This window comes from Herpailurus yagouaroundi, unplaced genomic scaffold (genome assembly GCF_014898765.1).
Source record: "Herpailurus yagouaroundi ecotype Mexico unplaced genomic scaffold, PumYag 163, whole genome shotgun sequence".
In the NCBI taxonomy this organism is placed as follows: domain Eukaryota; kingdom Metazoa; phylum Chordata; class Mammalia; order Carnivora; family Felidae; genus Herpailurus; species Herpailurus yagouaroundi.
In genome coordinates this window covers 10,980,774-11,004,978 of record NW_024412404.1, presented here as the reverse complement: position 1 = coordinate 11,004,978, position 24,205 = coordinate 10,980,774, and the positions used below count along the sequence as shown (strand labels likewise).

Below are 24,205 nucleotides of genomic sequence, written 5' to 3'. Positions count from 1 at the left end.
AGTGAGGGGCGGAGAATGGGGTTCAGAGAGGCTGGGGTTTCCCCGGAAGGAGCGGGGGGGGGGGGGGTGGTTTGCACCACCCACGCAGCTACAAAATGGAGGCCTAGCTGCGCAGTGACTCCAGGGACCTGAAGCTTCCGAGGCAGATCCCCTGGCGGATCGGAATCAATTAAAAGCCCCCAGTTCCACTTTCCTGCCTGCTCGCCCCTATACCCCATGCCTCCTAGGGCTGAGGGCTTTGTTTCTTCCTGGCTTGGATGGGAGCCTCCCTACACACACACACACACACACACACACACACACCCTCTCCCCATCTTCCCCTCCCCTTCTCTCCCTAGGCTGTGAGGCCCCTCCGGGAGCCCCTTTGTAAGGTAATTGGATTTCTCCCCTTGTTAGTTTGCAATGAAAATGTCATCTATTCCAGGCCACCGCCGCCGAGGAGGGGCCAAGCCACCATTCAGCTAGCCTGGCTGAGCTGTGAAGCTATTCAGGAACTCCCTGCCTCCCAGTCGGGCAGCTGGCTGCTTCCCTGACAATGCCCCCCTTCCCCTCCACCCCTACCAGTGTGCCCAGCCCACCAGGGAGTGGCCTTGACAGGGCCAGGGCTTGGGACGCTACAGTCTGAGGTTCCTAGGTCACCACCACCCACTTCCAGCAAGTAGGCGCTGGAGGAATTTGATTTTAAGAGTATTCTCCACCCTTAAGTGTGGGCACTTGGGAGGGGGCAAGAGAGAGGGAAAGGGCTAGGGGGAAAATTCCAGAAGTTCGACAGACCAGGCCAGAGCCGACCAATCCAAAGGCCACCGTGGAGCTACCTGACCTCAACTGGAAGTTCCTCGGACACAGCGCTCACTCCTCGCCCTCAGGGCTCCCAGTTGGAAACCTAAGCAGGGGAAATGGCTCACACCCCATCCAGGCACCTGCCAGTCCTTCCCCCAGAGCTTGCGGACAAAGGGGAAAACCAGACGGAAATGAGATGCAAAGGCAGTCATATGAATCTGTAACCTGTTCCCCCAAAGGAAGAGAGATAAATCCCCCACCCTCACCGTCACTGTTAAGTGTGGAAACCGAGGTCCATACTGCCTGAGTAACGTGCTCAAAAGGGCACAGACGACAAATGGCAGAGAGGGGTTCAAACCTGCATCTGTCCCATTTTTAAGCCTACTGTTTAAAAAGCAAACCCAGTTTTGGATGGCATTGACCTTCCCTTCCCCATCCCAGGAGCCACACTGCCCCTTTCATCAGGTCATGCCGGGACTATTGTTGGGGGGAGGGGTGGCAACAATAGAGACCTGACCGGTCACCCTCCTGCTTCAAAAGCCATCAGTGGTTCCCATCACCCTCCAGTGCAAATTCCAAGGAGTGACCTAGTCCTGCGTCCTGCTCCAGCCTGTCCACTGTCGCCCCTTCCTTCCATCCTATGCCTCAACCACCCACAAACTCTGAATATGTTCTAGTATTTCTTTTTTTTAAATTTTTTTAATGTTTATTTATTTTTGAGAGAGAGAAAGACAGAGTGTGAAAATGGGGGAGGGGCAGAGAGAAAAGGAGACACAGAATCCGAAGCAGGCTCCAGGCTCCGAGCTGTCAGCACAGAGCCCAACGTGGGGCTTGAACCCACAAACCATGAGATCATGACCTGAGCTGAAGTCGGATGCTCACTGACTGAGCCACCCAGACTCCCCTGTCCTGGCATTTCTCACTGTCTGCTGTGCTGGAGTGTTCCTTCTCTGCCCAGCCCACTCGTTCTCCTGAAAGATGCCTGCTCAGTGGTCTAGTGAAACTCTCCCAGACTCCCTTCTCTGTCTGAGCAGTGACCTTGGAAGTTATCTGCAGCTCTGACGCTTGCTAACTGTGGCTCGGGCAGTTTATTTTCCCTTTCTCTATGTCTCAGTCTCCTCATCTGTAAAGTGGGGCTAACAATAGCTGTTACCTCAAAGGGATTGTTGGAGGATCCAATGAGTTGATGGTAGCTCGTCTCCCAAGATAGCTGCCGATGATCCATGTTCTAGGCAGTCTCCCCCAACATTGAACCTGGGCTGGCCTGGGACTAACAGAACATGGAAGGAGTGTTTCTGTGCCAGTTCTGAGCCTAGTCTTCAAGGTAACTAGCAGCCCCTGCTTCTTCCTTCTTGCAAGGCGTGGCTGTGAGCTGCCACGGAAGAGGACTAGATGTCCTGATGGAGCAGAGGCCACCTGACCAGGTCATTGAGAAGAAGTCCTAAGACTTCATGGAGAAGGAGTGAGGACCAGCCATGCCAACATTCAAGAGCTGCACTCCAAACGACCTCAGGTCCAACTGTCACTTGATAGCACCTGCATGAGACACTCCAAGGAAGACCAGAAGGAGAACTGTCCAGATGAGCCTGCTCATCCCATGGAACCGTGAAGGATCATTAAGCCACTAAATTCTCAGATGGTTTGTCACACAGCTGAAAAGAACCAAAGCAGAGTTAAGCAAGCAGTGTGCTGAGAACGGCATCTGGCCCACAGTAAGCACCGAACGTGTTGGTTCATTGCCACTTATCCTAGAATCCTCATGGCTGTCATCTACACCATGTGTGCTCTTGGGGACAGGTGCAAGAAGCCAAAAGAAGAGAAATGTGGAATCGGAAAATGTACCCTGATGAAGGTGGTTCTCTTGATATGGGTTTGGCTGGAGAGTGGATGCCTTGATGCTAGATGCCAAACAGCTGGAGTTATCTTCTTCCAAAGTGGAAGCTGGTTTCAAGGTCATTCCCACCCTCACTGGCTACCATGATGCCCTGAGCTTCCCATAATTTCCCTTACTGAGCCCAGTCCACCATACTCACGTAAGCTCAAGACTTTCTCCTCTGGGGACCATATGCTGGGTATCTCTAGGCCTGTGGATCCTGTGGGACATGTGCCATGCCAGGCTCATGGGGAAAATAGAAGCCCTTACATCATACCAGATATTCTATTTTATCGGCTGGAGTAAGTTTAGAAAGTAGTAGTTCCTTTCATTTATTATTTGGTTACTCCATGGTAATATTCGTATAAGAAAATTGCTATAAATGCTTGATTGTTTCCATTGATGGATCAGGCTTTAAGACAGTGAATTGCTTTTCTGTCATCCTTCAAAAGAAACTAATTAATTGTGTGGGCTTTGTTGTTGTTGTTGTTGTTGTTGTTGTTCAGTATCATTATGAACTCATGGGTCAAACATCCAATAGATCACAATCCATTATCATTATCAACTTCATTGAAACTCAGATTGTCGCATTTTGGCCAGCGGAGGCCTCTCTCAGCTGGCTCTTGGGTCCCTTTGACATAACCTTAGCAGCTTGATAAATTTCTCTCTATCTAATATAGCAAGATGTTCCAGACTCATCTGAGCCGCTTCCTGTCCCAAACTAGGAATCTTCTATTTCTCCAAAACCCTGGTTTCTTTTCACAGGAAGTAGGAAAGATAGTGTAATCTGGGCCCTAGGAATAGTCATTGCTGCTGGTTAGCCATTGTTCCCAGACGTTTTCAGTGGACAGAGATAGAAAATGTAAATGAGAAATACATAAATACTTTAAGATCAAATACCGCAACCGTTTCATACTGGGTCTTCCAAATCCAAATCCAATATTACAGAGCTGTTATTTTAGCCTCTACTGTATTACACCTGTGTCTCCTTTTTCCATATCAAGATTCCTAGTTCCCAGTACTTGGGAGACGAAGAATTAGAATATCCCATAAACATTTGCTTTACCACACTCTCATATACAACAGTATCAGAATAGTGATACTTATGTTACCACCACCCATATGATTATTGAAAGTGGTTTAAAATATCTCTGCATAAGCGCTCGTATTTCTCCTCCTGCCCCGTAATCTGTGGTGGACGGTGGAGACACAGGATGGAAGGGACATGCAACTTCAAGTTCCAGTGGGAGGCAGCCACCCACCAATGAGGGGCGTCTGTTGGAGTCTCTATGTGAGTAAAACATAGACTCCTATTGTGTTCAGCCCCTGGGATTTAAGGAGGGAGGTTACAACAGGTAGTATTGCTTTTAATCTTGTAATTAACAGTCAAATTATCCTTTTTTAAGTTTTACCTTTTTAAATTTATTTTTAGAGAGAGAGAGCACAAGCAAGGGAGGGGCAGAGAGAGGGGGAGAGAGAGAATCCCAAGCAGGCTGACAATGTGGAGCCCCATGTGGTGCCCGAAGTCACGGACTGTGAGATCATGACCTGAGCCGAAATCAAGAGTTGGACACTTAATCGACTGAGCCACCTAGGAGCCCCAACAGTAAAATTATCTTGATCTGATGCATTTCTAATCATACATCCTTTAATAGCTTTTTTTAAAGTTTTTATTTTTTTTTCAACTTTTTTTTTGTTTTTTGTTTTTTGTTTTTTTTATTTATTTTTGGGACAGAGAGAGACAGAGCATGAACGGGGGAGGGACAGAGAGAGAGGGAGACACAGAATCGGAAACAGGCTCCAGGCTCCGAGCCATCAGCCCAGAGCCTGACGCGGGGCTCGAACCCACGGACACGCGAGATCGTGACCTGGCTGAAGTCGGACGCTCAACCGACTGCGCCACCCAGGCGCCCCTAAAGTTTTTATTTTTAAGCAATCTCTACACCCAATGTGGGGCTCGAACTCACAACCCCGAAATCAAGAGTTTCATGCTCCTCCGATTGAGCCAGGCAGGTGCCCCTAAGAGCTTTATTGAGATGTAATTCACACACTATACAAATCACTCATCTAAAGTGCACGGTTCAGTTGTTTTCTGTATAGTCACAGGGGCAACCATTATCTCAGTCAATTTAGAACATGTTTCTCACCTCATAAAGAAACCTCCTACCCCTTAGCTATCACGCCCCTAATTCCTCTGCCCTCACCCCTAATTCTCAGCAACGATTAATCTACTTTCTGTCTGTATAGATTTTCCTATTCTGGACATTCCATATTAATCAAATCACATAATTATGTGGTCTTCTGGGACCGGCTTCTTTCATTTATTTATTTATTTTTAATGTTTACTTCTTTATTTTTGAGGAGGAGGAGGGGCAGAGAGCGAGGGAGAGAGAATCCCAAGGAGGCTTCGTGCTGTCAGCGCAGAGCCCGACGCAAGGCTTAAACTCACCAATCGGGAGATCGTGACCCGAGCCAAAATCAGGAGTCCGATGCTCAACCGACGGAGCCACTCAGGCGTCCCTGGCTTCTTTCATTTAATGTGATGCTTTAAAGGTTTATCCATACTGTAGCCTGCGCCAGAATTTCATTATGTTTTGTGGCCAAATAACATTCTATCGCATGGCTGTAACACATTTTATTCATCCATTCATCCACTGATGGGCATTTGGGGTGTTTCCACCTGTTGGCCATTAGGAATAGCGCTGCCGTAAATATTCGTGTACAAGTTTTTGCGTAGACATATGTTTTCATTTCTCTTGGGTTCATGCGCGGAGTAGCATTGCTGGGTCATATGGTAACTCTGTGTTTAACCATGCGAGGGGAACTGCCACACTATTTTCCAAAGTGGCCGAAGCATTTTACACCCCCACCAGGAGTGCGTACATGTTCCAGTTTCTCCATATCCTCGCCAACACTGAGCCACCCAGGTGTCCCTTGGCCGTTTTTAAATTAGATGATTTATCTTTTTATTATTGAGTTGTGCTAAGTCATAGATCTTCATTACCTTTTAATCTCGCATATTGTTATGGGTCTATTTAATTTGGGGGAGGGGGTGAGTTGGGTGATTTATCTTCTAAAAAACTATGCGTTTCTCTAGTTCTTTAAATTTATTGCCATACAGTTGTGGATCATATTCACTTGTAATTATTTTCGTCTCTTTCATGTGTGTGGTTCTATCACCTTTCTTGCTCCTAATATGCGTTTGAGCTTCTCCCCCAATCTGAGTCAGGCTTGGTAGAGGTTAGCTTTTGTATCTTTGTTAAAAGCTAAAGTTTTGTTTCATTAATTGTTTACTGTTTTTCTTCTTACTTATTTATTCCCTCTTGACTTTGTAGATATCCCCAATCCTGCCTTTCTATTTTAGTTCTTTTATGGTTATGTATCTTGTTTTAAGTCTTTTATTCTGAAAAACAAAAATGTGAAGGCTATGCATTTTCTCTTGTGAAGAGTCTTGAATGTGTCTGGTAAGTGTTATATAATTTGTTAATAATTTAAATTTTGAGTTTTGATTTCGTCTTTGACACAGTGTTTATTTTAAAAGTGATTGGGAGCATCTAGGTGGCTTGGTCAGTTGGGCCTCTGACTCCTGATTTCAGCTCAGGTCGTGATCCCAGGGTCGTGAGACTGAGCCCCACGTCAGGGTCTGTGCTGAGCATAAAGCCTGTTTAAGATTCTCTCTCTCTCTCCCTCTCTCTCTCCCTCCCTCCCTTTCTTTCTCCCTCTCCTTCTCTCTGGGGGCGCCTGGGTGGTTCAGTCAGTTGAGCGTCTGACTTCAGCTCAGGTCATGATCTCACAGTTGGTGAGTTCGAACCCCGGATTGGGCTCGTTGCTGTCAGGCACAGCCCGCTTCGGATCCTCTGTGCCCCTCTCTCTACCCCCTCTACCCGCTCATGCTCTCTCAAAAATGAATAAACATTAAAAAAAATTACAATAATCTTTCCGTTTTTGAGACACCTGGCTGACTCAGTGGAGCATATGACTCTTGATCTCAGGGTTGCGAGTTCAAGTCCCACATTGGATGTGAAAATTACTTCTTAAAAATTCTTAAAAACATTTTTTTAATAAAAATAATCTTTTCATCGTTTAATTATCATCCAAACGAATTTAGATCACGTGAATTTGGCCTATAAAATCTCTACTTTTGGAAATTTATTGTGTATCTTTGTGACCAAGTAAGGAATACATTTTTGTTAGTGTTTCGTATAGTTTTACGCGAGACACAATAATGCGAGATGCATATATATGTACATATAAGGTGCATTTATATATGATCTTGGTGTTTTAATTATTCAGACCCTCCACTTCCTTGCCTAGTTGTGTCTACTGAATTGTCCAATTCCAAAAGCTTTGTATTTGGATCACCAGCGTGACTGTGGGGCCTTGTCAGTTCCTTATTTTTCAGTTCTGTTTGTATCTCTAGAAGTTTTTGCTGTGCTTATTTAACTGCTTTGTGGTTCAGCACATAAAGGTTTCCAACTGTTTTACGTTCTTCATGAGAAAGGAATTTCTCTTTTAGAAGTGTGTGTTGAATTTGATCTGCTGACACGTGGGAACGGAATCTCCTAACACCGGACCATCAAGTGAAGCCATCTTGAACCCTGATACATGAGCTTTGGTTCCTTCCTGTTGAGTGCCCTGTGGTACACATCCCACAGCAGGAAGACATCATCAGGTGTCCTCTCGCTGTCTCGCGGTGGACACCTAGGAGTTTTCCCATTTTCACTATTACAAACCACGCTGCAAGGAATATCCTTGTAACCACTCCCAGAGCACCTATGTGAGTGTCTCCAGGGCTCGCCCGCGTGTTGTGAGCAGCCCACTGGCCTTTGAGATTCTGGTGCCCGAAGCCCAGCACCTGGGTGTCCTTACTCTTTACTCAGGAAACTCATAAATATTATCGCTCTCTATTAATATTGAAGAAGAAACACTGAAGAAAATTGGGAAGAATTGTCATAAGGCTTACACATTTGTTTTAACTATTTATTTTCGAGAGAGAGAGAGAGCACCAGTGGGAGAAGGGCAGAGAGACGGGAGGAGAGGGGGGACAGAGAATCCCAAGCAGGCTCCGCACTGTCAGCATGGAGCCCGATGAGGGGCGCAAGCTCACAAACCGTGAGATGGTGACCTGAGCCGAAGTCCGGCGCTTAACTTACTGAGCCACCGAGGTGCCCCAAGGCTTACACATTTTTAACTCTATTGGATTTTTTCTTTTTTCAATCAAGAGTTTACTTCTTTCATAACTGTACCGCCTATCTCCTTTTCCCAACTGTGTGTGCGCGCATGCATGTGTTATGTGTATGTGTGCGTGTGCGCATCTGGTGGAAGGCAGGGAATGCCTGTCGCACGGGTGAGCCTTCTGTGGCCCTCAGGTTGTCTGTTCTCAGTGAAGCTGCTGTCCTTACGCTTTTCCTTTGCATCCTGGAAATGTTTCTCCATTTGTATCTTTCAGTGGAAATTTACACTTTCCGTTCGACTCTCTATTGCCTCCGAGGGGAAGGTACATCAGCCACTGTATTTTTTGTTCATCGCTGTCTCTTACCATGAATTGCCCTTCTTTCATAGAAGCAATGTGTAGTAGGAACCTACTATGTGTTTGTGAGGTGCTACAGCGACGGTGATCACGAGATGCGGCCCTCGCCCTCGTGTCCTCCTTCCCCCTTTGCTGCACTGTTCCCCACTGGCCCATACTTATCTCCCGAGGACCCCTCCTCTCATGAAGAGTTCCTTCTCTGGCCCTTTGTCGGATGCACAGATTGCCACAGCGTCCGCATAGAACCCTCAGCTCCGATGGAATCTTCCTCACGGATCTAAGGTGGAAGACGTTGGGGTATGTGGTACTCGGCCAGGCCCTGGCCAGTATACTTCACATGCTGGCTCCCCTTCCGGGTGTGAGACCCTGTGCTAATCCTCCAGGCAACAGGGGCCATGGGCCGTTGGGTGGGATCTGTCTCCTGCTCCTACCGCCCCCCTCTCTGACTGGGCAGCTCTCCTTGTTGGAGTTCTGAGACCCACGTTTGCTGCCACAGGGTCCACATGGGCCTGAAGGGACCTCTCCTGCCTTGCTCCGGAGACCCCCCGGCATCGCCCAGGTCAGCGTCAGGAGGACAGCCAAGCCAGTCATAGAACCCCATCCAGGACGCCCAGCCCCCACCCGCCCCTCACCAACAGCATCTTAGTCTGGGCCCTTGCTAGAAGCTGCCCCAAGATCTGCCCCGACACAGGCTTGGTCTCTGAAGCTGATACAGATACTGTTCTTATTTGCGGCAAACCCAGGTTTTTCATGAGATATTGGGAAGGGGAGAGGCAGCCGTGACACGTTTACTTTAGAGACGGAGGAAGGGATACAGGAGCGGGGAGTGTCCGGGGACAGCGCGGCCATTGGCAGGGTGACCGGTGGTGTTAAAGAGCATGCTTACATCTGGCATGGCTGCTCCCCGAGCCACCACATGTGGAAACCCTTAGGATGTTCCCTCTGGAGAGGAGAGAGAAGCCCTAAGGGGGACATGGCTTTGACCAGGCTGACAGCCCTTGGCCCTTTGGGGCTCGCGGGTGGAATGCCATGCGCCCACTGAGTCCCAGGGGAGCTCCTGGCCATTTCCATCCCCTGAGTCAGCACCTCCTAAGGAGCACCCACCAGGACCAGGCACCATTAGCTTAGCACTGGGGGCGACGGAAGCGCATGAAGCCAAGTCAGACGAGGAGACTGAAAACACTCAGATCCGTAAAAGAGGCAATACGCTCAGTGACCGCTATGTTCCGATCGTTGCTTGTTAGCATGGCCTGCTAGGTGCAAGGGGCAGGGGGTGGGGTGGGGTGGGGTGGGGTGGCGTGTTAAGCCCTCACAGGACCATGGCTCTACACAGTGGTCTCAGTCACTCCCCCCCCCCCCCAACCCAGTGACCTGGCCAGCTGAGGGTGCTTGTCCTTTTTTCACAGACCAAGAAACTGCCCTCCAGAGCCCAGGTGCCAGCACAGTCTCATTCTGACAGGTAAGTCCCCGCCACCCTCCCCTGGCACATTCCAGGCCCCTCCGTGGCCGTGGAAAGGTGGAGGCTTTGCAGTTGCTGGATGCCCTGGGTGCTAAGGCCTCGCCGCCCGAGCGGGGGAGGGGCTCTTCCCCCGGGGTCCTGTTTGGGGTGGGGGAGGGGAGGCGCCGGAAGTAACTGGCGACCCTGTTCAGATGCAGGCCGCTCCAAGCCCCGGGGTCCTCACCTGCAAAACGCGCATAAGGGAGCACCTGCTTCATTGCTCAAGTGACAGCTAAACAAGATGGAGAAGAAAATACACTAAGCACGGTGGATAGCAATAGTGTTGGCATCTGGCCTCAGCTTTCTAGTCTATAAAGTCGGATCGGAAAGTCTCGTCTACGCCAGCTTCATAGAATGGTCACTGGTTTAAGGACCATTTATTGAGCGCCTACATATGCAGGCATTTATGGTGTTTTGGGGTCCCTCACCCTGTGTCTCACTCCTAGGGGGTAGGGGGTGGGAGGCTCACTGCAACTGCAGCCCCAGCACCCCAGACGCGGGAGGGGGCAGGCTCGGAGGGGAGGAGAGGGTGGAGGTGGCGTGCTGAACTCCAATCAGCGATCCACAGCGCCACCTAGTGGCGACATACAGCCATGCCAGAAGACTTGTGCCTTCTGTCTTCCCGGGCTCTCAAAGACGACAACCAGGCTCCCTTCAAGGGCTCACAGGCTGTGGGGAGCCAGGACTCGGTGCCAGAGCCAGCGACCCCATAATATTTCTGGGCGCTTCCCAGGCTCCAGGAGGGTGGCAGGCAGAGCAGGGGCTTGGAAGGAGCCAGGCTCTGGGGTCGCTGGCAGGGCTTCTTGGCATACAACTTACCAACTAGTCTGGTCTTGGTTTCCTTCCCCTGCGAAATGCGTGATAGTAAAATACGTCCCTCCACACCCAGAATGGAAGCGAGGCCAGGAGGAGATGGGAAAGGGAAACGTGGAAGAGTTGGCTACATCTTTCTCATGAGATGATGGGTAGTACCGTGTGAGCTAGGAATGAAGTGGGTAAGTCCAGGGACCTACTGACTGAGCCAGGGTCCAGGGGTGAGGTTGGAGCCGTCGATAGGCCTTCCAGGGCCAGGCTGGCACAATGTGTGGGAGCAGGGGCTGCTTGGGGCTGATTTCCCCACAGAGCGTATCTCCCCAGCTCATCCTTTCTTGCCTTTCATTCAACCAGTCTGAGCTGCTCCTGTGTGTCAGGCACTGGGCTGGGTGCTGGGAACACAGAGGGGACCAGACACCTCTATGCTGCATTCTGTCCAGGACTGCCTTACCTCCAGCCTGCCCTGGGCTCCTCTGAGGCCGAGGGTCTGAAATGCCTGTTTTTGAACCAGCCGTAAAAAGCGGGGGGGGGGGGGCACCTGTCTGGCTCATTCAGTAGAGCGTTGCAATTCTTGATTTAGAGTTGTGAGTTTGAGTCCCTCACTGGGTGGGGTTTTTTATTAAAAAAATAAAATAAAAACTTTAGAAAAGGGGGGCGTGCATCTGGGTGGCTCAGTCGGTTAAGCGTCCAACTTTTGACTTGGGTTCAGGTCAGGATCTCATGGTTGGGATCTCAATGTGGGATTGAGCCTCACATTGGGCTTCTCGCCGAGTGTGGAGCCTGCTTGAGATTCTCTCTCTCCTTCCTTCTCTCTCCTCCTCCCCCGCTCATAAGAATGTCTCTCAATAAATAGATAAACGTTTTTTAAAAAGACACAGGGAACAGATTGGTGGTTGGCCAAGAGGAAGGTGGGAGTGGGCAAAATGAGTGCAGAGGATCAAAAGGTATAAACTCCAGTTAAAACGAGTAAGTCCTAGGGACGTCCTGTAGAGCACAGTGACGACAGTTAACGGTACTGTATTGCATATTTGAAAGTTGCTAAAAGAGTAGATCTTAAAAGTTCCCATTACAAGAAAAAAAAATGTAACTACGTGTTGTGATGGATGTTAACTGGACTTACTGAGGTGATCATTTTGCGATATGTACAAATAGCGAATCATCTTGTACCTCTGAAAATAATGTTGTGTACTGCTATTTGTATACATGGAATAAATGTTATGTGCCGATTATATCTCATTTTCGAAAAAGATAAGTGGTGATGGACGTGTTAATGAACTCAACGGTGGGGATCCTTTCAGTGTGTATCATCACATTGTACACTTCAAACACATAATTTTGTCAGTAAAGTTGGGAAGTGAAGTTATTAATAGAATGAAAAAATTAATTAAGTGAATCTGAAAAGAAAGAGTGAATCAGAGGAGAGGAATCAGAGACAGAGTATGGACACTCTTTCAAAATGGTTGCAGTGGAAAGAAGGCAAGATATCGGGTGGGGGGCAGGAGGCTATGGAGAAAGTAGGATCAAGAGAGGAGCGCTTGTTTGTTTCCAGATAGGAATAGCAAAGCTTGTTTGTATCCTCATGAGAATGACCCAGCTGGTTCTTTGAAGGGATCAATACAATTGCTAACCCCCTGGCCAGACTCAGTAGCAAAAATAGAGAAAAGTCAAATTACCAATATCAGGAATAAGAAAAATGTGATCAGTACACATTCTGCAGATATAAAAAGGATTATAAGAGAAAGTTCTGAGCAATTTTGTGCCCATAAATTTGACATTTTGGTGAAATGGATAAATGCCTTGAAGGATTAAGCTGCTAAGCTCTCAAGAAGAAAGAGCCTGATTAGCCTAATATTCAGTAAAGAAATTGGAATTATTGTGCAAAATCTTCCTACAAAGAAACCTCCAAGTCCAAGTAGCTCCACTGGTGAATCCTATCAAACTTTTAGGGAAGAAATTACAACTCCACACAAACTCTCCCAGAAAATTGAAAAGGAAGAAATACTTCCCAATGATTTCTATGAAGCCAGCATTACTTTGACACCAAAACCAGACAAAGACATTACAAGAAAACTACAGCCCCAAATCCCTCCTGAACATTAGTGCAAAAATTCTAAACCAAATTCTAGCAAATCAAACCCAACAAATTGTCAAAAAAAAAGTGAGGGGCACTTGGATGGCTCTGTCAGTTGAGTGTCCGACTCTTGATTTCAGCTCAGGTCATGGTCCCAGGGCTGTGAGGTGGAGCCCCATGTCAGGCATCATGTCAGGCTTGAGATTCTCCCTCTCTCTCCCCCCCGTCCCTCTGCCCCTCTCCCCTGCTACACGCATGCTCTCTCTCTCTCAAAAATAAAAACAAAATGAGTGGAGCTTATTTGAGGAATGTGAGGTTGACTTAACACTTGAAAATCAATCAATGTAATTAGCCATGTTTAGAAATTTTAAAAGATGTAGAGAAAGCATTTAACAAAACCCAACATCCATTCTTGATAAAAATTCTCAGTTAAGTAAAAACACAACAGAACTTCCTCAAACTGATAAAGGACATCAATGAAAAACGCACATCTAACATTATATTTAAGGATGAAAGACTGAATGCTTTCCACACGAGATCAGAAGTAAGCTAAGGACAAGGTGCCTGGGTGGCTCAGTCAGTTAGGCATCCAACTTCAGCTCAGGTCATGATCTTGCGGTTTGTGAGTTCGAGCCCCACATCGGGCTCTGTGCTGACAGGCCAGAGTCTGGAGCCTACTTTGGAATCTGTGTCTCCCTCTCTCTGTCTGCCCATCCCCTGCTCATGCTCTGTCTCTCTCTTTCTCTCAATAATAAATAAATGTTAAATTTTTTTTAAAAAAAATAAGTAAGCCAAAGGCGTCTATTCTCACACTTTCTGTTCAACATTGAATGAAACAGAATAGAAAATCCAGAATAAACTCACACGTATGTGAACAACTGATTTTCAGCAAAGGCGCAAAGGCAAGTTAGTGGAGAAAGAGCTGTCTCTCAACAAATGATGCAAGTGCAACCGGATATTCATTTACAAAATAACCGAATTTCGATCCCTACCTCACACCATACAAAAAAAAAAATTAACTCAAAATGGGCCATTGCCCTAAATGGAAAAGCCTTACATCATTATAAAGCTTCAAAAAGAAAATAAAAGAGAAAACCTTGCAGCCCAAGGGTTTCTTAAATGGGATACCAAAAACACAACGCACAAAAGAAAAAAAGTGATAAACCGGCTTTCGAGTTAAAATCTTCTGCTTTGTGAAAAACACCGGTGAGAGAATGGAAAGACAAGCCATAGATGGGGAGAAAAGACTTGGAAATCCGATATGTGATAAAGGACGTATATCTAGACTATGGGAAGAATTCTCAAGCCTCAGTAAGAAAATGAGCAAGACAATTTTTTGAGAAAGATTTGAACAGATACTTCACAGAAATTAGTGTGTGGTGAACACAGCCGTGAAAAGGTATCCAACATAGTTAATTATTGAGGAAGTGCAAAGTAAAACCACAATGAGGTATCACCACACACCCACACCAAATCCTGGCAAGGACATGGAAGAACGTGGGGGACCCTACATGGCTGGTGGAGGTGTAGAATCATGCAACCACTTGGGGAAATACGCTGGCAGTTTCTTATAAAGCTGAACATACACTTACAGCTTTCCACCCCCGAGTATTTGCCCAGGAGAAATGCAAGTGTGTGTCCATATGAAGGCATGTACATGAATGTTCATAGCGGCTTTGTTTGTAATAACGACAACAGAAACCTGGAAGTAAGACGAGCGCCCATCAGTAGGTGAATGGATAAGTAAGCTATGGTATATCCATTCAGAGGAATATCGCTGAGCAGTAAAAAGGAACGTGCTACTGATACATGCTACAAAATGAGCAAACCTCAAATTAATCATGTTGAATGAAAGCAGCCCAACAAAAAGAAGAGTACATGCTGTATAAACCCATGGATATAAAATGTTAGAAAATACAAAGTCATGTATAGAAATGGACAGCAGATTCACGGTTGCCTGGAGATGGAGCAGGGGTGTGGCGGGGAGGCCGGTAAAGAAAGGATTCCCAAGGCAGGGCGCCTGGGTGGCTCAGTGAGTTAAGCGGCTGACTTCAGCTCAGGTCATGATCTCGCGGTTCACGGGTCTGAGCCCTGCGTTGGGCTCTGTGCTGATGGCTCAGAGCCTGGAGTCTGCTTCAGATTCTGTGTCTCTGTCTCTCTCTCTGCCCCTCCCCTGTTCACACTCTGTCTCTGTCTCTGTCTCTCTCAAAAATACATTTTAAAAAAACATTAAGGAGGGATTCCCAAGGGGCAAGAGGAAATTTTTTCTTAGCATGATGGAAATGTTCATTATCCTGATTGTGGTGATGGTTTCCTTAGTGATGTTTGTCACTTTAAATAGGTGTGAGCCCCCCACCCCCACCCCGGGTGGCTCAGTCTGTTAAGCGTCTGACTCTTGATTTCCACCCAGGTCCTGACCTCACAGTTCATGAAACTGAGCCCTATGTCGGGCTCTGCCCTGACAGCACGGAGCCTGCTTGGGACTCTCTCTCCCCCTCTCTCTCTGCCCCTTCCTCTCCCTCTCAAAATAAACAAATAAACTTAAAAAAACACGTGGTTTATTTTACCTCAAGTACACCTCAATAAACTGTTAAAAAATAAGTTTGGCAGATATCGTATTTGGAATTTGTATTCCAAGTCAGTCTTCTGGGACACGTGATTGTTTTGTTTCTCTTGGGATTATAGAACAACAACAAAAAAGCCCAACATTAAAGCCTACACACCTCTCCCCCTTCCGCAGCTATTGCGGGCTGCAATCACAAGGTCATTTTCTTTCTTTTTTTTTTTTTTTCAACGTTTATTTATTTTTGGGACAGAGAGAGACAGAGCATGAACGGGGGAGGGGCAGAGAGAGAGGGAGACACAGAATCGGAAACAGGCTCCAGGCTCTGAGCCATCAGCCCAGAGCCCGACGCGGGGCTCGAACCCACGGACCGCGAGATCGTGACCTGGCTGAAGTCGGACGCTTAACCGACTGCGCCACCCAGGCGCCCCACAAGGTCATTTTCTGTATGTGCCGCGGTGGGGCAACAGGATTAGTCTTGAAGGTCATCCTGCCATTCTTGTGAGATGAGGGGCCGAGGGGATGTTGTCGCTTTGAGCACCAAAAGAGGGCAAGAGCAGAAGCATCCCAACCTCAGGACTGAAAAAGTCCCCTCCTTGTGTCCCGTTTTGCTTTCTAGAGAGGTGAGTGGCTGCGGTTTGGAAGGAAAAGAAGAGTGAAGTGTCAGCTGGAGCTCAGCCCTCTGTGGCCACCCACCCCGCCCCCTGGTCCCCGTGAGCGGCAGTGTCACGCAGAGGGGCGTCTTTGCGCCTGCGCGTGGTGGCAGAGAGAAGGAAGACAAGGTGACCAGAGGTTTCCAGGTTACAGGGTACTATGACTTTGGATAGACACACTCAGGGGGAGTCCCAAACTCGCTCAGTGCCTCTGCCATCTTGCCGCCCCAAAGACAGCTGCCTCCCACTCAGCACAGAGAGAATCGTCAGAGAATAGCCAGAGCCAGGAGGCCACCAGCCAGATGCAGGGGGCGACCTGGCCTTGCACGCGTAGGTCAAGATGGGGACCGGGTGGAGGTTCCAGCAACAGCTGCTGTGACCACCCCTTGGGGACAGCTGCAGTATCGGCCATCCGTGCTTTGCACACCCAGGACCATGCATGCGTCCACACCGCGGGGGAGATTGTACCTGGCCTCACATCAAGGCTTGGTCACTTACCAGCCCTGTGCTTTGGGCAAGTTACTTGACATGCCCCAGGCTCTCCATCAATAAAATGGAGACAACACAGTTGCAAGACTTAAAGGAGCTAGTAGCTGCCCAAGGTCTAGACGGGCTCCCGACACAGGGCATGCTTGCTGACGCGTTTGCTATTGTTGCGTTATTCTATCTTTTTACACACCCCTCTCCTGCCCTTTTCTACACCCATCGGAACTCAGGCCCGTGTACGTGGCCGACCAGACATCCGACCGCTTCACTTCTGGGTGTGGCGGGCAGTTCCCTAACACACTTAGACCGAGTTCTTCAGGTCTGGGGCTCTTGCTGTTTATATCTACCGCTCTAGCTACTAAGAACGGCACAGGAAACCTGGAACGCACGTCTTGGGGCCGGGAGGCCTGGGCGGGCTGATCCGTGCAGGTCCTGCCATCTCCAGCAGGGGGCGATCGGCACCAAGCTTTGCTGGGCATCGAGCGTTGTTCCGACGGTGGGGGGGGGGGGGGGCCGCAACGACTCGCTGATTACTGTTGGAGGGAGAGCGGCTCAGGTTCGAAAGCTGCGCGTGGATTTGAGGGCACAGCGCCTCCCCAGACCCCTGGCTTTCCTAGTTCCCATCTGTCCCCGCTTTCTGGAGGAGGAGCCTCTTGCCATAGGTGGCTTTGCCTCAGTTTCCCAGTGTGTAAAACAGGGGTTGTCATCTCTGCCTCCTCCGAGGTTTCCCGCAGGTGAATGAATCGCTAGCAGGAAGGGCAGGTCCGGGAGGCTCCGGGGGCAGTTGGGAAAAGCTATTTCCGTAAGAAGGAACACCAGAGAATGGGAGAGGCTGTCCCAAACCCGGAGCAGGCGGCCTCCAGCCAGCTGCTGATGCACCAGCTGCAATGTCCCCAACTGTCCCAGATCTTGGCCCCATAATGCCCGGCCCTTCCCCGCGCGCCCCACCCCACCCCCTTCCCCCGCGTCAATCCTTGCACCAAGGAGGGGCTTTTAAGCCCCAGTTGAGGACTTCCCCACCCCCTCCTGATCCAAACAGCACAAATGAAACACCAAAAAAAAAAAAAAAAAAAAAAAATCAAATTTTTATTGTTTGATTAATAAACTGGATTGGAGGGGCAAAAGTGGGGTGTGTGGGGACACACCCAGCTTTGATTAGTCAGAAACTCCTGTTAACTGTGTACAAAATGTTACAAAAATCACGTAAAAAAGAGGGTCAGCAAAGCAGCAGCCTTAGGGAGGGCTCAAGGTTCCTGGGAGGCTGGGAAATGGGCCCAGCCTGGCCTCCGGGGTGTGGCTGTGGGACTGGGGGCGCCTGGGGGCCACCCACCCTCTCCACCACCAGGCACCCATGCTCTCCTCCCTCCTCGCGTACAAATTGCTACGAAATCGCCTTCAAATGGGCATAAACACCACAGGCCAAGGCACTGCCAGAAATGCCATGGGCCCTGAGCTGGGCGCTGGGCACCCCCTTGCCTGGTGGCCCAGGCCTGGAGAAGGGACGCTCTTGTTGTCCGCCCCTAGAGTGCGGGCAGGCACGGGACCCCGGCGCTGGGGAGGGCTTCCGCTCCCCAGAGAGGCAGCGGCCGTGGCAGGTCCGAGCAGGCCGCCAGAGCAAAACACAGCCGGGGCTTTGGACAGTGCCAAGTCTGTGGAGAGGACCCACGGTCCTGTCCGGCCACTGCGGTGTGGCCTGAGTGGTGCTGTCGCGGCACGGTCCTGCGGGAGCTGCTGCCCCAGGCTGGGGCGCTAGTTGGGGTAGCACATGCAGCATCCTGTGCCTGCTGCCTCCACGCTGGCCTTGGCACCAGGTCCCAAGAGCCCGTCGGTGACAGAGTGCTCCATGATGATGTCCTCTACCCGGGTGATGTACAGGACTGTCAGCAGCACCCCCAGGAACTGAAGAGAAAGGGCAGGGTGGGCGAGAGCATGCGGGGGATCTGTATGGCCCTCTCTGGCAGCCCCCAACCCGGGCCCTCCTCTCCCCCTCCCAGGAAATCCCAGAGACCCTCCGTGCGCCCCATCAGCAGAGGCCCCTCCGCTCTGGGACCCCTGTCTCCACCCCGACCATGCCACTCACTATCCAGGGGACCTCGGGCAAGTCACTCAACCTTGCCAAGCCTCAGTTTCCTCCTCTGTAAAGTGGGCATGATAACAGCATCTACCTCACAGAATTGCAGAAGGCAGTGTCGGCGAAGCACTTGGAAGAGCTTTATAAGCAGAGCTACTGCCATTCGCCCTCCCTTCCAGCCCTTTCCGCCCTCCAGGTGAGCCCAGACTGATGGTACAAGAGCGTTCTTCACCCCACCCCGTTGTACCTTTTCTGCTCTCTGTCACCACCAAGCCATGCTTTCTCCGAACCGACACCTTGCCCGCCACCCTACTTCCAGCTCCCCTCCCTGGGTGGAGGGGGGACCAGCCCACCTGGGGGAGCAGGATGCCCAGCAGGAGGCCCGCCATGATGGTGTAGTTGTCCATGAACCAGATGATCACGGCGTTGGTGCAGCCTCGCACGTAGATGACATCCTGCACGCTGAGGCGCTGCACAGGGAGGAGCCTGGCTGACACCTACCCGGCAGAGCCCCAGCCCCCACTCTGCTGCTCACTCGACGTCCAGGCAAGTCCCTCCACCTCGGTGAGCCTCAGTTTCTCACATGCACTACGAGCAGGTGGCTCTAACCAGCGGGTCTCAGTGGGCAGCAGTGTTCCTTAGAGAGCACCGAGGACATTCTGGTGGCACTTCTGGGTGTCACGGCAGCTGGGGTTGGGGGCTGAGGGACTACGGAGCTAAGGGCGATCCTATCCCACAAACAACGGCCCTGTCTACCTGCCTCTCAGAAGTCCCCCAGGGGCATCTAGACGGCTGGAAACCCATCCATAATTATCTGAGCCAAAAGCCCAACTTCAGGTACTTATAAAAACCACAGTGTTTTCTGTGTGGTTTTACTGTGCACAAATACATAGTATACACACACACACACACACACACACACACACACACGTATGCTATATATAACTTTGCAGAAATACTACTATGTAGATTACAGAATGATTATACAGTATTTTGTCTGGAATCTTATCAAGAATTGTTCACCATATTGGAAAAATAATGCCTGTGGTATACACGTTGCCACTCGCCCTGCCGGGGGTGTCAGCTGCCCCTGTGGTACAAACCCGTGACTGCTCTTTTTGCATCTTCTGTTGTATCTCATGCCTGAGCATTTCCACGTGAAGTATGCTATAGGATTGTGAGTTGTTCTATTTCTCCTTTTATCTCGGATCCATCCCTCGTTCTGCAATTGGGTGTGTCGGTAGATTATATTATCTGTGGATTTCACTTCGAGATAATAACCAGGGCATTCCCACATGATTTCATAACACCTGGGCATCGGGTCTGATGGCTTGAGAACCCCTGCTAGTCTATGGCTCTCCAGCTGAAATGTGTGTCAAGCACCTGCTGGGCTCTGCCCCAGGAACGTGTGTTTCTGGCAAGTTCCCAAGGCTGCTGCCACTGCTGGCCCAGGGAACGCACTCCTCACAGGCACCTCAAGCCATCATGATTTTTAGCTCCCTCCCAACACCACCCTGGGTGTCTCTCTTAGTCCCCGGAGTTGCAAGGCAGACCGGTGCTGAGCACGGCTGGGCACGCGGGCGTGCGGGGGGCACTGGCAAAGGCACGCTGACCTCACACCCAAAACCCACGGTAGGTGCTCAGTAAAAACAGGCAGGCAGCCCCTCCCAGCCTGGGGGGGTTCTTGGCTCCCTGACTCCTTCTGTATTTGTGCACAGGTGGAAAATCCTGGCAGCACCTGACTCCTATTCACAGCCAGGAGCCCCACCCCCAGGAACCCTTCCAGTCACCCCGCGGAGGGGACAGGAAGAGCAACCTTTCTCAAGGAAAGAGATCCCAAAGACATTACCTCCTTGTCAATAGTTCTGTAGCCGCACATGGTGTTGACAACTTCTGTCTGAAACAGAAATGTGTATTAGCTGACACATAATGGTTACCGTACAAGACGCTATCAGTCTCCCCTTTTACTGATGAAAGGACGGAGGCACAGAGTCCGTATGAATGGAGCTGAGATTCCCTCCCAGGCCATCTGGCTAGAGTCTGCATCCTAGCCTGCCCGGGGGGGGGGGGGGCCGCGCGCGCCGGCCAAGAGATGCCCAGGAGGAGGGACAGGAAGGTTAGTTCTGCGGCATGTGGGGAAGAGGACGACTCCTCCACCAGGGGCAGCCCAGGAACCCGGAGAAAAGCGTGCCGTCCCAGGCTCCCTTGTCGCCCCAGGGCCACGGCTTTGCGACATGGCCATACTCGGTCTCAGAGATGAGGGCTGGGCTCTTACGAGGCAAAACCTCAGATGGCAGCCAGGACCCTGGCCAGCTGTGGTTTACCTGAGGACGAGGCTGAGGCCGCTGACCACACTTCCTTGCCCCTGCAGACCGCCAACCCACCAGCCAAGGCACCACCCGGCTGTTCTTCTGGGAAGAGAGTTGCTCTCAGGACAGGGAAGGCTGGGGTCGGCCCTGGACCCCCTCAAGCCCCTTCTCAGAGTCAGGACTGGCAGGGGCACATTCCAGCACTGTCTATGCCCCGGGCGGCCTCCTTCTCATTCTACAAAGTGACAGAAAGCTAGATGCCCCGGCCCCACGCTGTGACATCCAACTGAGAGCTGCTGTCGCTCAGGGCACTGCAGGTGGCAGCAGTGAGAGCAGGAGAGTGGCCTGGGCAGCCTCTGGCATCATGCTACCTGGTCCGGGTCTTGCTCTGCTACTTATGAGCTCTGTGACCCATCTTAGATGGCGCTCAATCAGTATTTGTTGAATGAATGAATGAATGAATGAATGAGATTCCTTGGTGTCTTCGATGAAGCAATGGTGATCAGTAAACCCACCTCATGGGGCTGTTTTGACCATAAAGTGAGGTACACCCGTCAACGGCTTATCTCAGGGCCAGCCGCGTGGAAGAACAAAAGGGATGCTGGCTGGAGTGACTTTGGACATGATCCCAGCCCCTGGAAGGCAAGGAAGGCTGTCAACTCCCCTTCCAAAAGAGCAGGTTGGACCGCAGGCCTCATCTCAGATGTCAGGACCTGGTTTGTGGGCAAAATAACCTCCCTCAGTCTAGACTGTACCCCAGGCGCCCTCTGATCCCAAACTGGCCAGCATCCACTTAACACAGGTCAGCATTTGTGGCTCCTCCAGGGGGTGAACATGACCCCCATGGAGAGGGTCAGGCCTGGGAAGCAGGTGCATGATAGAATGACGGGAATGATAGAAAATGGTAGAAAACACCTTACTTGTTCATTCATTCACTGAACAAATATTAACTGAGCACCTATTATGTACCAATCAATGGTCTAGGTGTTGGGAATGTAGAAGAACAAAGGAAAGTCCTTGCCTTCATGGAACTTATATTCTAGAAAGGGGGACCTACAATGAACATAATAAGTAGGTCATCTGCATGGTATATGGAAGGCAACAAGATTAACCACTTTGCACGGTGCTCCCAGCCCTGGAGGCATCGCCCCTGCCCTCAGGGAGCAGACATGCACCTGGCAAGGCCTCCTTTGCACCCACAGCCCCGACCCCTCCTCTGGACACGCCTCCCCTGCCAGGAGAGCCCCCTCCCCCGAGGGGTGGGGGGTAAGAGGCTTCCATGGCTCTTTCCAAAGGTAAAGCCTGTCTAGGTTTGAGCACAGAACCAGTATTCTCCAGAGCCTCTGCTGAAGGTTCGCAGGCCATGAGACCAGTACTTGGTGGCCTTTTCCATCTGGCACAGGGCCACAGACAGGAGGTCACGAAGGGGGCTTCTGAGCAGCCCAAAAATGAACGCAGCAAAGTTCACAAGGGTTCTTCCCAAGTGCTGCCTCTCACTCTGGCACAGGGCTGATGAGCTGGGGTATCTGGGGTCTGAGAAGCCAGGGGGAAGGGGGAGAGAGGCCTTGGGGGGACAGGCCCCCTAAGGGTAGCCAAAACTGAGAGGGCGGATATCTATAAACATGGGCCCAAGAGCTCAACAGGCACGGCAGTCTGAGGCCATTTAACGTAGAGGCAGAGTGCCCTCTACGCCAACCCAGGCCTTGGGGACATCACAGCATTACCAAATTTTACCCGAGTGATCCCTGTTGCTGTTTCCAGTCTCCTGTAGGAAGCCTTGTATAAGACATTTCTTTTAATGCTGAGAGCTAGGGGGAGAAAGTGACTTTCCCTGAAGAAGCAGCTTGCTTTCCTCCGTTGAACCTAACAATGTATATTATGTTCACGTCTCCCCTTTTCCTTTGGCTGCCAGGAAGCTCTCAACCACCAAGCATAAGGCTCTGGCTTCTGATTATTTTCAATTTGAGTTTTTTTCTGTGTATTTCCTGTGTGTCCATTCAGACCCGTGGCTAAATGAAATAGGGTAAAATAAAAAGATCCATACACGAGTTCACACGCAGATTCTGGGAAGGAAGGAAACACCCTCTTTTCTATCGCGAGAGGAAAATCACGTGGGAGACACAAGGTGAGCCCACCAGTGGTTCTGTAATACAGGACAGAGATAGCCCAGCTGGGTGAGTGTCACCTCCCCACCTCACTGTTCCCGTCCAGATGCGGACTTGACACTTCGCTTCTCTGCAGGGTCTGTGTTGATATGCCCAGCCTGGACTTTTCCCCACACTCCAGACGCCTATATCCACCTGCCTCTTGGACATTCCTGCTGGAATGTCACCCAGCTCCCAAGCTCCGCCTGTCACACTGAACCCCTGATCCCCCAAACCTGCCTCACTGCTGTCCTCCCCTCTCAGGCAACAGTAGCCCCATCTTTCGTGTGGCTCAAGCCAAAATAAGGAGTCCTCCTTATTTCTCCCTTTCCCCCACCTCCCATATCTGAACTGTCGGCAAGTCTTGTGCAATTACGTGCAAAGCAAAGCCAGAAGCTGACCAGGTTTTATCACCTCCGCTATCATCGCCTGACTCTGAGCCTCTGTCTTCTCCCACCTGGTGGGGTGGGTGCTTCCCGGAACCCCTGAAACACTGCGAGCACAATCGGCAGGAGCCTTAGCTGTCAGCCCTTGTGATGATTGTTACGTGTCGTTAATTTTATGTGTCAACTTGACCGGGCCCGGGGTGGGGTGCCCAGATATTTAGTCAAACATTATTCTGGGTGTTTCTCTGAGGGTGTTTTTCAAGGAGATTAATATTTAAATCAGTACATGGAGTAAGGCAGATTGCTCTCCCTAATGTGGGTGGGCCTCATCCGATCAGTGGAAGGCCTGCACAGAACAAAAAGGCTGCCCTCCCCCAAGTAACCGAGAATTCTTCCTGCCCGACGAACTGCCCACCTGAACTGAGACACTGGCTCTTCCTGGCTCTTGAGCCTCCAGCCCTCGGACAGGAACTACCCCGTCAGCTCTCCTGCTTCTCAGCCTGTTGGACTCAGACTGGAGCTAAACCCTTGGCTCTCCTGGATACTCAGCTTGCTGACTCATCCTGCAGACCTTGCTCTCGCTAACCAGCAACGCAGAGCCTGCTTCCCGGACAGCCTGACCTGTGACACACGGACCTCCCCTAATCAGACTCCCCATGTTCACCTCTGCCCTCCCAGCAGTCAGCGTGATCCTAGTAAACCTGAAGTCAGATCTGCCACTTAGCCACTCAAGCCCTCCATTTGACTCCTTGTCCCTCCAGGGAAAACCAAAGTCCTGACCATGGTCTTCAGGGCACCCATGACCTCCCCAACTTGATCTGCTACTGTTCTCCCCCACACTCACTCTGCTTCAGCCACAGTGGTTTCTGTGCTGCTTCTCAAATGCACCGGGGCAATTCCCACCCCAGGGCCTTTGCATGTGCACTTCTCTGCCAGGAAGTGCATCCTCCAGATATGCATGGCTTACTCCTTCACTTCCTTCAGGGTGTTATGAGAACTACCTTCGCAAAATCTAAAATCACAATCTT

General features: G+C 50.4%; 1 protein-coding gene across 1 annotated transcript in view; it reads right to left on the bottom strand.

Annotated features, from left to right (window-relative positions):
• Positions 1–17,330: 17,330 nt before the first annotated feature.
• TSPAN15 (tetraspanin 15) overlaps positions 17,331–24,205 on the bottom strand; it is a 49,019-nt gene continuing 42,144 nt past the window's right edge. The window contains exons 6-8 of the mRNA XM_040485237.1: positions 20,188–20,235; positions 18,692–18,808; positions 17,331–18,166 (exon numbers count right to left, since the gene is read on the bottom strand). Coding sequence (XP_040341171.1) covers positions 18,017–18,166; positions 18,692–18,808; positions 20,188–20,235 — 315 coding nt within the window. The 3' untranslated portion in view covers positions 17,331–18,016. The remainder of the gene's footprint in view (positions 18,167–18,691; positions 18,809–20,187; positions 20,236–24,205) is intronic.